This window comes from Aethalodelphis obliquidens, unplaced genomic scaffold (genome assembly GCF_003676395.1).
Source record: "Aethalodelphis obliquidens isolate GAN/ISIS:26980383/991018 unplaced genomic scaffold, ASM367639v1 scaffold61, whole genome shotgun sequence".
Taxonomy (NCBI): Eukaryota; Metazoa; Chordata; class Mammalia; order Artiodactyla; family Delphinidae; genus Aethalodelphis; species Aethalodelphis obliquidens.
In genome coordinates this window covers 523488-536301 of record NW_020838005.1, presented here as the reverse complement: position 1 = coordinate 536301, position 12814 = coordinate 523488, and the positions used below count along the sequence as shown (strand labels likewise).

At 46.4% G+C, this 12814-nt stretch overlaps 1 protein-coding gene across 1 annotated transcript; it reads left to right on the top strand.

Moving 5' to 3' along the window:
* Nucleotides 1–7366: 7366 nt before the first annotated feature.
* On the top strand, nt 7367–11001 carry NKX3-1 (NK3 homeobox 1). Its single transcript, XM_027087973.1, has 2 exons — nt 7367–7721; nt 8954–11001. The coding sequence occupies exons 1-2, from the start codon at nt 7415–7417 to the stop codon at nt 9370–9372; spliced, it is 726 nt and encodes a 241-aa protein (XP_026943774.1). The 5' UTR covers nt 7367–7414; the 3' UTR covers nt 9373–11001.
* Nucleotides 11002–12814: the final 1813 nt, after the last annotated feature.

Here is a 12814-nt window from a genome sequence, read left to right as displayed (position 1 = left end):
CTTTGATGAAGCCAACAACACAACGGAGAAGCAGAAAATGATGAAATACTCCAAGGCACTAGAGGATCAGATGCTCAAATGAGCAGCAGAGACAGTGATGGAGGCTGGAGAGGTCTCCGAAGACTTTGGGTAGAAACTGAACTGCTGAAGATGAACAAAAGGCTGTAAATGCACACGCAGCAGGCACAGAGGCCTGAGATAGGACTGGGCAGGACACGAGTGGGAACCATGACAGAACAATCAGTAAAGGCAGGGGACCATGTCGGGGAGGAAGTAAGAGAGGGAAGGAGGGCAGGGAAGCTGACGCCTCTGTGTGGGAGGCCTTGGAAAACCGAGATGAACACTTGAGATATTGGGTTTTTACGATGCAGATATCTCAGGCATGTTCATTCATTCATTGCACTCTCCTTCCCCTCCCCTCTCCAGTTTTATTAGGGACCCTAGATTCAGACCTCCTATTTGTTTGGGAAATGTGCAGTGTGCCTGGGAAAAGCAAATTTTGTTTACTCTGCAGGTGGGTCTAGAACCTAACCCTACCAATGGGAAGAACCCATTCCTGGACCCCCTCTGCATGCCAGACGCTGAGGTCCTTTATCGTGAAAAGCCTCATCATTCCTTTCAATAATCCTTGAGGGGATGTTGTTTTTGCATGAGGAAACTGAGGCATGATCAGAAAGGTTAGGTAACTTGCCCAAGGTCCCACAGCCAGAGCTACTCCATTAGCCACTGTCCTCCTTCCAAAACAAGCAATTCTGCCTCTCACCCCCCAACTGGTCTAGGGTTCTAAGACACACTGAACTCCCTGAAGCTGCTTCCAAACAATTCTTTCTCCATATGGGCTAAAATGTCTTCAGTTTTATTGCAGGGAGGACACGAGGGTAGGGAAACATACAGGACCCTTTCTAGTAAGATATAGAAAATAGAAAATGAAAAACAGTTTAATGTTCCAATCCAACCTGGAAAGATAATGAAGGGACAAGTCTGAATTCCAACATCACTGAATTTGCAAGAACGATGTGGAAAATCTTCTCACACCCCTCCACTCCCAGAGCCAGGAAAGCAGATTCAGGAAGGGATGGCACTGGACCAAGGAGGTCTGTTTTATATTGAGGGTGGTAGGAGCCTCTACTGTGAGAAAATCAGGGAGTCCTCTCTCACTGAGGCCCATCTAGACCCAGTTGGGACTGGGAATTGGAACAGGGGCTGGGGCTGGGGGGGTATAAAAGGGAAGAGGAATAACAGGAAGGAGGCTCCCTTCACCCTGAGCAGGTAGCCCTTAGGGAAGGAACACTGCAGCTCTGCCATCAACTGGATTAGACCTTGAGATTAGACCTCAACCTCTCCCACCTCCAACCGCTACCTTCTCGGAAATCTTATAAAACGTGTTGGCTGGTGGAAGGCTTTTGTCCTTTCTGTTGCGGTGATGGCTGGGATCGACTTCTCTTTTCTTCTTTCTTTTTGTCTTTCTGAATTAGCAGAGCCAACACAAGTGCCTCCTTGGAAGACACACAGCACGCTGTGTTTCGGTAAGTATAAACTTGGTGTGGTTACCCCAGAAGGCTTTGAAATGTATTTTAAAAGAAAAATGTGTGCTGTGACAATGATGCATTTCACATTAATCACGTTTTCTATTTTCTGTATTTTATGATGCTTGGACATCTGAGACCTTGCTGAACCCAGGGAGGGTCTGTCAGAGTTAGTTAATTCCTAAAGACGGCAAACAACTTGCCTGTGAACACACCTTTGATATGCAAATCAACCAGTGGAGTTCATACCCCCCAACCATCTCCTTTATCTAACTCTCACACACCAAGCCCATATTTCCTCTGCCCCAAATCACGCCAGGGCCAAGTACTGGACAACTGGGGACCACCCCTATAGCCCAGAGCCTGCTGAACTTATTCAAACTACCCAATCCTAAGTTTGCTCAGCCTTGCCCATTCCTTCCCATGGAAACCACAAAAAAGGCTCTGTCCATGCTTTCCCCTTGTCTTTTTTGTCTCTTAACCCTGGTACTTCCCCATGTGGCCCTGTATAGTGTGTTGTGCCTCCCGTTTCTGGGGATCTGTGAGTATAAACAATTCTTCCTTCAATACAGTCATTTCTGTGTCTGCACATGTTGCATACTTGCTTAAAATAAATTCCGAGTACATTTAAAAACGTATTTATACAGGACAATTCTATAAACTCTGCTCCCACTTTCCACACTGTAGGGTAGCACCAGAGGCAGGTTGGGGTGGGTGGGAGGATGGAAGGTGATGCAGTGAAGTGTTTGGGCTTGTATAGTTTCCATCTATAGTTCTTTTGTCTCTGTAAATCTCAGGTTTGGGAATTTCCTGGTGGTCCAGTGGTTAGGACTTGGAACTTTCACTGACGGGCCTGGGTTCCATCCCTGGTCGAGGAACTGAGAGCCTGCAAGCCTCGCAGTGCAGAAAAAAAAAAAAATCTCGGATTCTTTCCGAGAAAACCAAGAAATTTTATTAGATGATCCCCAGATCCCTTCTAGCTCTAAATGTCCTTGGGTCTAGATGGCTTCTAAAATATATAATGGGGGCTTCCCTGGTGCCACAGTCGTTGAGGGTCCATCTGCCGACGCAGGGGACATGGGTTCGTGCCCCGGTCCGGGAAGATCCCACATGCCGCGGAGCGGCTGGGCCCGTGAGCCATGGCCGCTGAGCCTGCGCGTCCGGAGCCTGTGCTCCACAACGGGAGAGGCCACAGCAGTGAGAGGCCCGCGTACTGCAAAAAAAATAAAAATAAAATAAAATATATAATGGAACAATATATAAATGCTTATGATGTAATATGAAATTGGAAGGAAAAAACAAGATACAAAATTACACTTATCCAACAAATGTGTATGGCTGAAGACTGGAAGAAAATATACAAAGAAGATATGAAGGGACAGGATTATGGATATAAAAGTATATTTAACATTTTTTTTAAGAGACCCAAAGTTCATATGAAGGCAGAGCTGGTAATCCTTCTCTCATCGTTTTTACATCCCTTTATAAATGCCCCTGTATTAGTTTCTAGGGGTCAGGTGTCTGAAATGGGTCTCACTGGGCTAAAATCAAGATGTTGGCAGAGCTGTGTTCCTTCTAGAGGCTCTAGGAGAGAATCCACTTCTTGTCTTTTCTAGCTCCTAGAGGCTGCCCACATTCCCGGGCTCACATGCCCCCTGCCTTTCGTTTCAAAGCCAGCAAGGGCCAGTTGAGTTTTTCTCACCTCCCATCGCTCTAACCTTACTTCAGTATCACCTCTCCTTCTCTGACTCTGACTTTCTCGCCTCCTTCTTTCACCTATAAAGGCCCTGGGATTACATGGGGTCTGCCTGGATAACCCAGAATAATCTTCCCGTCTCAAGGTCAACTGGTTAGCAACTTGAATTCCATCTACAACTTAACTCCCCCTTGCCATTTGCAGGTGTTGCATTCCAGGCATTTGGAGGGGAGCATCTTGGAAGGGGGGTGTTTATTCTTCTCCAGAACTCTATTCCATCTAAAAAAAGCCTACAACAGCCCCTTGTGTCTTCCTATTCCTATCATTTTCATCCTGTTTAAGCTGGATAGACATGGCAAAGAGGGGAGGACAGACCTTACACTGGTATGTGCCTTGGGACCCTGTGGTCCCTTATGGATAACGCTGCCAGCTAGTGAGATGCCACATAGTACCTAAAGCTGTACATCCCCCAGCAAATATTTATTGAGTGACTTCTGTGTGTCAAAAACTAACTGTGCTACGGATAGTGTAAATGAGGATGACATGGTCCCTGCTCAAGGAGAGGACCCATCTACATAAACGTCCAAAATACTAAGTACCAAAGGAACAACATGCTAAGTGACGTACGGGAAAGGGCTGGGGCTGTGTCCCCACCCTGAAGGGACAGCTGATATCTGAGGAGGAGGTTGTGGAAGAAGGGAGCCCAAGCTCAGCTCTGGCTCTGTTCTTAATTTAAAAAATTATAATTAGTGCAAGGAAATGCACCCTGTTCCACTCTCCTCTTCTCCCAATCTGCTATCTCCATCTCACTGACCAGAGGTAAATGCTCTATTGAGATATTTCTATCCTTCCAGATTTTTCTATATGTTCAAATGTTCAAATGTAAAATCTTTTATAGATAACCTGTGACTATTTCTTTTAACACAGTGAGTTCATTTTATAACATTTTATTTTTTTGCATCTTGAATTGCAACTCTCCGACTAAATTGAGGATATGTTCCCAAGTCAGTATGTTGTGTATTTGTAGATTTCTAGAGTAAATCTGTAGGCACGGAATATCTGTGTCAAAGGATATGCCCAGTTTTAAATTTGACAGATTTTGCCAAGTTACCACCAAATATACAAAACTGACTTACTCTCTCTCCAACGGTATGGGGGCAACTCTTCCTCACACCCCCACCAACACTAGACATCATCTTTCTAACCTCTGTCAATCTGATAGGTGGAAAGAAGGTATCTAAATGTGGTTTTGATTTGCATTTCTCTAATGATGAGTGTGGTTAAACTATTTTTTTTCATGTGCCTGTTTATGTTTTAAATGTTTGAGCCATCTGGGATTTATTTTGTTATGAGACTAGACCTTTATTTTTTCCAAATGGCAGTACTAGTTATTAAATAATTCACATTTCCCCCCTGTGATTTGAAATGCCACCCAGCTCTAAATTCTAAAACTGAGAAGAGGTCACTCAACCTAAACGTCACACCATATACAAAAATTAATTCAAATGGATCATGGATTTAAAAGTAAAATATAAAACTTTTAGAAGATAACACAGGAGAGCCTCTTCAGTACTTAGGAATAAGCAAAGAGTTCTTAGGCATGACACCAAGAACAAAATCTGTGAAATAAAAATTCACCAACATCAAAAACTTTTCTGCTGTGAAATATCCTGTTAAAAAGATGGAGGGCTTTCCTGGTGGCGCAGTGGTTGGGCGTCCGCCTGCCGATGCAGGGGACGCGGGTTCGTGCCCCGGTCCGGGAAGATCCCGCATGCCGCGGAGCGGCTGGGCCCGTGAGCCGTGGCCGCTGAGCCTGCGCGTCCGGAGCCTGTGCTCCGCAACGGGAGAGGCCGCAGCGATAAGAGGCCCGCGTACAGGAAAAAAAAAAAAAAAAAAATGATGGAAAGACAAGCTATGGACTAGGAGAAAATATTTGCAAACCATATATTCAACAAAGACATATATAGAATATATATATTAAAAAAAACTATCAAAACTCAACAGCAACTCCGCCCAAATCCAATTATAACATGAGCAAAAAGAGTTGAACAGATATTTCACCAAAGAGGAGACATGGATGGTAAAGAAGTACCTGAAAAGATGTTCAATATCACTAGCCATTTGGGAAATGCAAATTAAAATTAAAACCACAATGAGCTATCACTACACACCTATTAGAATGCTTAAAATAACAAATAACGATCACACCAAATGCTGATGAGGATGTGGAGAAACTGGAACTCTCATACATTGCTGGTGGAAATCTAAAAATGCTACAACCACGATAGTTTGGCAGTTTTTTACAAAACCAAACATGCAATTACCATACAGCCCAGAGATTGCATTCCTGGACATTTACCCCAGAGAAGTGAAAACTCGTGTTCACACAAAAACCTGTACATGAATGTCTACAGCACTTTCATTCAAAATAGTAAAACAAAACAAGCAAACAAACAAAACCCTGGAAACAGATCAATTGTCCGTCAGTGGGTGGACGGTTAACAAACTCTGGCAGATCTGTACAGTAGAATACTACTCAGCAATTTTAAAAGTATCCACTATTAATATATGCAACAGTCTGAGTAGCCTCAGAAGCACTATACTCAGCAAAAAAATAACCCAATTCCACAAGGTTGCATACTGTACCACGTTTGATTCCATTTATAGAACATTCTCCAGATAGTAAAATTATAGAGACAGAGGACAAATTACTGGTTACCAGGGGTTCGTGATGGAGGGAAGGGGTTTGGGTACACAAATACAAAGAGATAGCACAAGGATGCAGCTATTGCTGATGCAGCAGCAATTCTGTATCTTGATTGTGGCTTTACAAGAATCTACTCTCATGATAAAATTGCATTCAGCTACACACACGCTCGCACACACACGTGAACGCAGGCTTTTACATGGTGACAATAAAATAAGGTCTGTAGTCTAATTCATGGTGTGTATCAATGTCAATTTCCTGGTTTTTATATTTTACTGCAGTTACATAATATGTCACCATTGGGGGAAGTTAGGGGTACAGATTTTGCAAATTCCTGGGAATTTATAACTATTTCAAAAGAAAATGGTACAAAAATTTTTAATGAAAAAAATGAGAGAAGAAAACCATCCTTGCCAAAGACCTTCATTCATATTACACAAGGTGGTTCTCTTTAGCGGTTTCTTTATCCGCAATAACCTACTCCCTCTCCCTTCTCCCCAGACATACAACATACCGTCTTTTTGAAAAGTTTCCAGTCGAATGAAAGGTGTCTTAGAGTAGGACGTACAGGAAAGTTGCTTAAATAAAGATAGTTCAAAAGAACACTGGTATACCCTTTTTCTAGATTCACCAATTAATATTTTAACCCATTCAACTTTATCATATGGAATCTATCTATCCATCTATGTCATTGTTTCTGAACCAATTGAGGGTAAGTTACATACATCATTGGCCTTTGCCCCTACATACTTTAGTGTTTATTTCTGAAGAATATTCTTTTATACAATCACAATACTGTTACCAATTTCAGTAAATGTAACACTGATTCAATACTTTTAGCCATTGGTCCTATTCCATTTTCATCAATTGCCCCAAGTACAGAATCCAGCCTGGGGTCAGGTACTGCACTTATTACCTGTCATGTCTCTTTGACAGACTTAGGTTTAGTAGACCCAGCTTTGCTACCATTGTGTCCTTGTCAACTGGGCACCCAGAATTCTCATCTGTAAGGTGGGATGCTGGTAATTGCCCCACCTATTTCTTTGTGAGTAAAGGCACTTTAACGATCTCTAAGAGCTAAATGGAGTATTTCTCTTCTGCATCATGATTTCCCAGAAGCAGCTAAACATATTGTGAGTTGGGGCAGAAGAGACCCGCTTTGGTTTTCTCTACCAGCCAGGGAAAACGACGTAGGGAGGAGGGAGGCGAGCCAGGATCCTGGAGAAGAAGGAACTTCGGAAGAAATCCTCCATGAAAGAAACGACCCAGACTGTGCGAGGGACTCCCCTTTACCCTCACCTGGAGCGGCGGGCGGCCAATCAGCCGCGCGGTTCGGGCGAGCGGCCAATGGGAAGGCGGCGCGGCGCGCCCCTAAGGCTATAAGTTCCCGGGGCCGCGGAAAGTGAAAGTGGTGCCGGAGCGGCGAGCTCAGCCTGGTGGCATCCGCAGGGGCCTGAGCCTGGGCGCCGGAGCCGAACCTCGGGGATGCTTCGGACTCCCGAGCCGCGGCCCGGGGAGGCGGGGGCAGCTAGCTGCAGCCCCCGGTCCGTGCCGCCCACCCAGTCCAAGCCGCTCACCTCCTTCCTCATCCAGGACATCCTGCGGGAAGGCGCTGATCGGCGCGCAGGTCACGCGGGCAGCCCGCAGCCCCCGCGCCAGCCTGACCGGAGGCGAGACCCTGAGCCGGAGCCCGAGGGAGGAAGAGGAGGCGCCGGGGCTCCGGAGGACCAGCCGAGAGCCCGGCCCCGCGCTGCGCGCGGGGAGGCAGAGCAGCCGGCGGAGACCGAGCCAGGTATGCCGGCGAGGTTGGGGAGGCCGGGCTGGGCCGGGGTGGGTCCTCTCGGAAGGAAGGGCCGGTCCGCTGGCCGAACGGGCGTGAGGGCGGGTGCTGGGTGGACCTCCGGAGCTCCGGCTGCAGGGATGCGGGGCCCCGCGGCGACGGGCGAAGGGACCTCACGGCCTCCGCCACGGGCGCGCCTCGGAGATTAACCGTGACCCCAGCGTCAGGGCGGCGCAGGATTTAGACTGGGCTTGACTCGCCCGGCAAGGTGCTCTGCGCAGCGGGTTCTCCGCGCCCCGGGGTCAAAAGGCGAGCGCGCACGAAGCGCCCACCGTGGTCCAGTGTCCCAGAAGGAAACCCCAACATCACTCCCAGCCACAGTGCGACCCTTGATGGGCGCCAGCCCCATATTACTTCTGGGCAGTTACGACAATTAACATATAACGAGTTATTGATAATAGCGTATTAATATTAATAAATCAGGGTTTGACCAACAAAGATGCCCTTCGCTTCCCAGTCCCACGGGCAACAAACAGTAAGTCTAGGAGCCCCTCTGGTCTTCAGGAGTTATAACGTCGGAACGCTTAGAGTAGACTTACTTTCTTTCCCATCAGTTTTTTTTTTTTAACTGAGGTAAAATTGATACATAAGATTATATTAGTTTCAGGTACAACACAATAATTTGATATGTGTACACACTACAAAGTGATCACCACGATAAGTCTAGGTACCAGCCGTCACCATACAATACACACCCTTCCTATGAGGCATCCTAACGGCTGGTTGAGAAAAAAAAGGGGGGATTAAAGCCAGAGAATGAACTTTCCTACCACACAAGCCCTCTCTTGCCACCCGGATGTTAACATCGGGTGCCTTTGGGGCCCGCTTTACCGGGTATCTTATTTCTCAGAGTTTTCCCTGCCTCCCTGCTCCCGCTTCCCCTCAAGACATATGCAGAATCCCTATTTCATTCTACTGGATGATATGGCAGGAAGTTCTAGCACTAACTGCTCCTACTTTGGGAACTTGATGACTGGTAGAAAACTAACACGTAATCTACATAGGCACTCACTCCCCACTCAGGGAGTTCCTTAGTCCTGTGAAAAAAGTGCAATGTGTCTAAACCGGCAGTGGGCTGTTTGTTCACTCACCAGAAGAGATAAGGGTGGATTGAATTCTGTACTCTTCCGTGCTAACATGTAACGTTTTCCTTCCCATCCCTGCTTCTCCCCTCTCATTTCCAGATAGGCACTTTGAGACTTATCTGTTGGACTGGGAAAACACTCGGGACGCCTCACCGAGCCTGCCCCCAGCCCCCAAGCAGCCACAGAAGCGCTCCCGGGTCGCCTTCTCGCACAATCAGGTCGTTGAGTTGGAGAGGAAGTTCAGTCACCAGAAGTACCTGTCAGCTCCCGAAAGGGCTCACCTGGCCAAGAACCTCCAGCTCACGGAGACCCAAGTGAAAATATGGTTCCAGAACAGACGCTATAAGACCAAGCGGAAGCAGCTCACCTCAGATCTGGGAGACCTGGAGAAGCATCCTTCCTTGCCAGCTCTGAAAGAGGAGGGCTTCTCGCGGGGCTCCCTCATCTCCATGCATAACACCTACCCTTACTACCCCTACCTTTACTGCTTGGCAGGCTGGAGCCCAGCTTTCTGGTAACGCCTCCGACAACCACGAGGGATCAAGAACCGCCTTCCCCAGGTGGCCCCTCTGGAAGTCAAAAGGGCCCGGGGTCAGGGAGCAGCAAGAGGTACGAGACCAAAACTGTTGGAGGTTTGCATGGAAATCCCAGATTCTTCACTAGTGGGCCAACGAAAGATCTGGGACACGGAATGATTTAGTATCCAAATACTTCCCCCAACACAGAACGTAGGTCATTTTTGCTTTTTAGAGACCTGCTTGAAGTAGAGAGGGATAAAGCCAAGTGCTGTTTCTAGCACTTTGGGTGATTTTGTAGGAGGTGTCCACATCACTTCCGAGGATTCTGTTTCCTCCAACTCCACCCTCTTGTGTAACTGAGCGTCCACTCTGAAAGAGCACACCCGAAGGGGGAGGGGGGCGGGGAAGGACGGCTAATAAGAGGATGTCACCTACTGAATTAAACCGCAGGTCAGAAGCCTCTCGTTGACCTTGGACGATGACCAAGGTTTCTCTCTGTCCCTGGAAGAGAGAGGGACATGGAGAATCCCATAGAGAAGCCTGTCGTGCTCAGCGCAGGTTGGCACGGGATACGGAGGTGGGTAGGAAGAGATGAAAATAGAAGCTTTTTATTATTCCTTTTTAAATAATACGCCGACTTAAGTATTTACAGGGTGGCCCAAGCAGAACAAGAAGCACTCACTGTGGTCTTAAGACAAGCTGTATAAACAGAACTCTACTGTAGGAGGTGGGCCCAGGCCAGAAGAATCTCTGCGTGTCCAAGACAGCGGTCTAAGGGGGAGTCTCCGCAATGCTGCTGGGGGGCATTGCATTTTTTTTTTTTAAATCGGCAAAGGTAAAAGATTCTCTTCTGACCTTTTTGCTCTGGGTCTGAGAATTCAGAATGAGACGGCTCCTGGAGTTTTCAGGCTGTAATTCATACTACACCATGACAGATCACGTAATTCCTTAAGCTCCTTCCTTTCCCCTTTCTTTTATTTTTTGTTCCCTTTCCACAAGTCACCCACTGAAGTTCTTCTTTTAGTCTGATTGCACCTAACATACACCTTCCTTATTTAGCCTGAGATCTGGTCTTTTTTTTTCCGCCCCCCCAAAGTTTTATCTCTCCTGGGTTTAAAAAAAGTAGGGGGTGAGCAGATTCTGAATTGGCTAAAAGACATGCATTATTTTAAAAAACTAGCAATTCTTATGTCTTTCCTTTAAAAATATACAGCATTAAATCCCAAATCCTATTTAAAGACTTGACAGCTCCAGAAGGTCACTGCTGCTTTTATAGGACTTTCTGGTGGCTCTGTTGTTACAGCTCAAAGTCTGAGAACCCTTTGGGATCCCTGCAGGCAGAGGAGGTAAGAGGTATGGAGTTTCACACTCAAGGATGAATACAGCGCAGAGTGAAGGGTCAGGCGCCCGTAGAGCTGTCCAGTGGACATTGAAGGCTCAGGGGTGGAGCGTGGAGAATAGGGGCCTGGACCTTAGAAAGCCCCACCCCCTAAGCAAGCTGACCGGGCTGATGGTACTTTGCAGGAAGGAGCTAAGAAAAAAGAAACAGTTTTCAAATCACATTATTGCGGCTTCCATCACCAAACAATGAAACTGTCCAAATGCTTCAGGAGCTGTGTTTAGTGCTTATAAAAAAAAAAAACGGTCCCCCCCTGGCAAATGAGTCATCTGGTGACTTCAGAGAGAATGAGAAGAGGGCACAGGAGAAGTTTGGCCACCCTTCTGTTTTTATCCTATAATCTCAGGTGACCTGGGAGAGGGGAGACATTGGAATGAAAAAAAGCCAGTTGCTAATGAGGTACCCTGAGGCCTGGAAATCTCTTGATCCCACTACTTAATTCTGTTCAATGAGAAACCTTTCAATTTCCTCCTATTAAAAAGGTCCAATTTACTGTTGGTGGCAAAACTGCCAAAGTTGATAGAAAGTTGGCTCGTTTCATCCCATTTTCTATGGTTTGAGCTCCACATTGAAATACTGTCAGATGCCACGTGTTGCCCACACAGAAAGGGGAGCACGGAAGGCAGTGCAGCCTAAATTGCTTTTCTGCCTCTCACACGTCTTTTAAGATAAACGTTCAGTGCTCGCTCTCTGGTCAGTACCCTTCCTCTCCCTCCCTCTGCGTTGAATTCTTTCAAGCCCCAAACCTGCAAGTATTAAACATTTTACTGTGATGTATATTGTGTTGCAGAAAGAAAAAAATAAGTCTTTGTTTAGAATTCTTTGGTTTGGTGAATCCATCTTGCTTTTCCCCCATTGGAACTAGTCACTCACCCATATCCAAGCTGGTAGAACAACCTTTGAAGAGCTAGTATATCTGTATCTGATAGGTAAACTGGAGGGTACCCCACCCCGCCAGACCACTTCACCCAGACAACCTGTTTCTATCCTGTTTAATAAATCGGTTTGGGTTCTCCACGTGCATAACAACTCTGCTCCAATCTGTAACACACAAACCTGTGAGTTGAAGTTTAGTAAAGTACACCGACCAAACTTTATATTTCTATGTATTTTTTGCAACACCTGAGTATTTTTTAAATAAAGTACTGCGTCATTTTTAGACATATCTGTGTGTGATTTTCTGCTTCCTACAGACTGAATGCTATTGAGTTTCTGTGTTTCTGATTACCCTGTTCTCCCACTCTTAGCCTACCGGACTAAGCTATGGAGACTGAATAATCAAAAGCAGTAGCTTAGTGGATAGCAGAGGATGGTCATTCTTTTTTTTTTTTTTTTTGGGGGGGGGTACCCGGGCCTCTCACTGTTGTGGTCTCTCCCGTTGCGGAGCACAGGCTCCAGACGCGCAGGCTCAGCGGCCATGGCTCACGTGCCCAGCCGCTCCCGCGGCATGTGGAATCCTCCCGGACCGGGGCACGAACCCATGTCCCCTGCATCGGCAGGCGGACTCCCAACCACTGTGCCACCAGGGAAGCCCTGGTCATTCTTTTATAAATGCTCTGGCCTCCGTTACTGGTTAATCACATGGAGTGGAAAGAAATGTTTGTGTCATTTTAATAATCACCTGCTTTAGCCCAGGGATACCTTTGGTTTAGAGAATGTCAGGTATTTACCTAAATTTCTTGAAGACCCTGAAGGGAACATGGGGACCACAGCAACACTTCTTTTAAAATTCCCCTTCCTGCACCCAGTAGCCCCTCACACGACGACTGCTTCCCTGGCTCCTGCATCTCCCTGAAAATGTCACCTTCATTCAGGGCACATGGACCTCTGGCAAGCAACACCTTGGAATTGGAATTGCAAGCACTGAAAATAGGTTTAAAATAAAATATATCAATAACACATCCTTCATCCACCTGCACTTAAACCTTCATTCAATCCCACAAGCAGAGTGTCTCATGCACCTGATTACCTGAGAGAATTGATGGTTTTCTTTCCTCCCACCTCCTTCCAGGAAATAGAAGCTTAAAGGGTAAGGTGCTTACT

What these genes read in the sequence shown, in the direction of transcription:
- NKX3-1 (XM_027087973.1), top strand. Translation starts at nt 7,415, where the DNA reads ATGCTTCGGACTCCCGAGCCGCGGCCCGGGGAGGCGGGGGCAGCTAGC. An exon ending in GCCGGCGGAGACCGAGCCAG is followed by an intron (nt 7,722 to 8,953) that starts GTATGCCGGCGA and finishes TCTCATTTCCAG; the next exon opens with ATAGGCACTTTGAGACTTAT.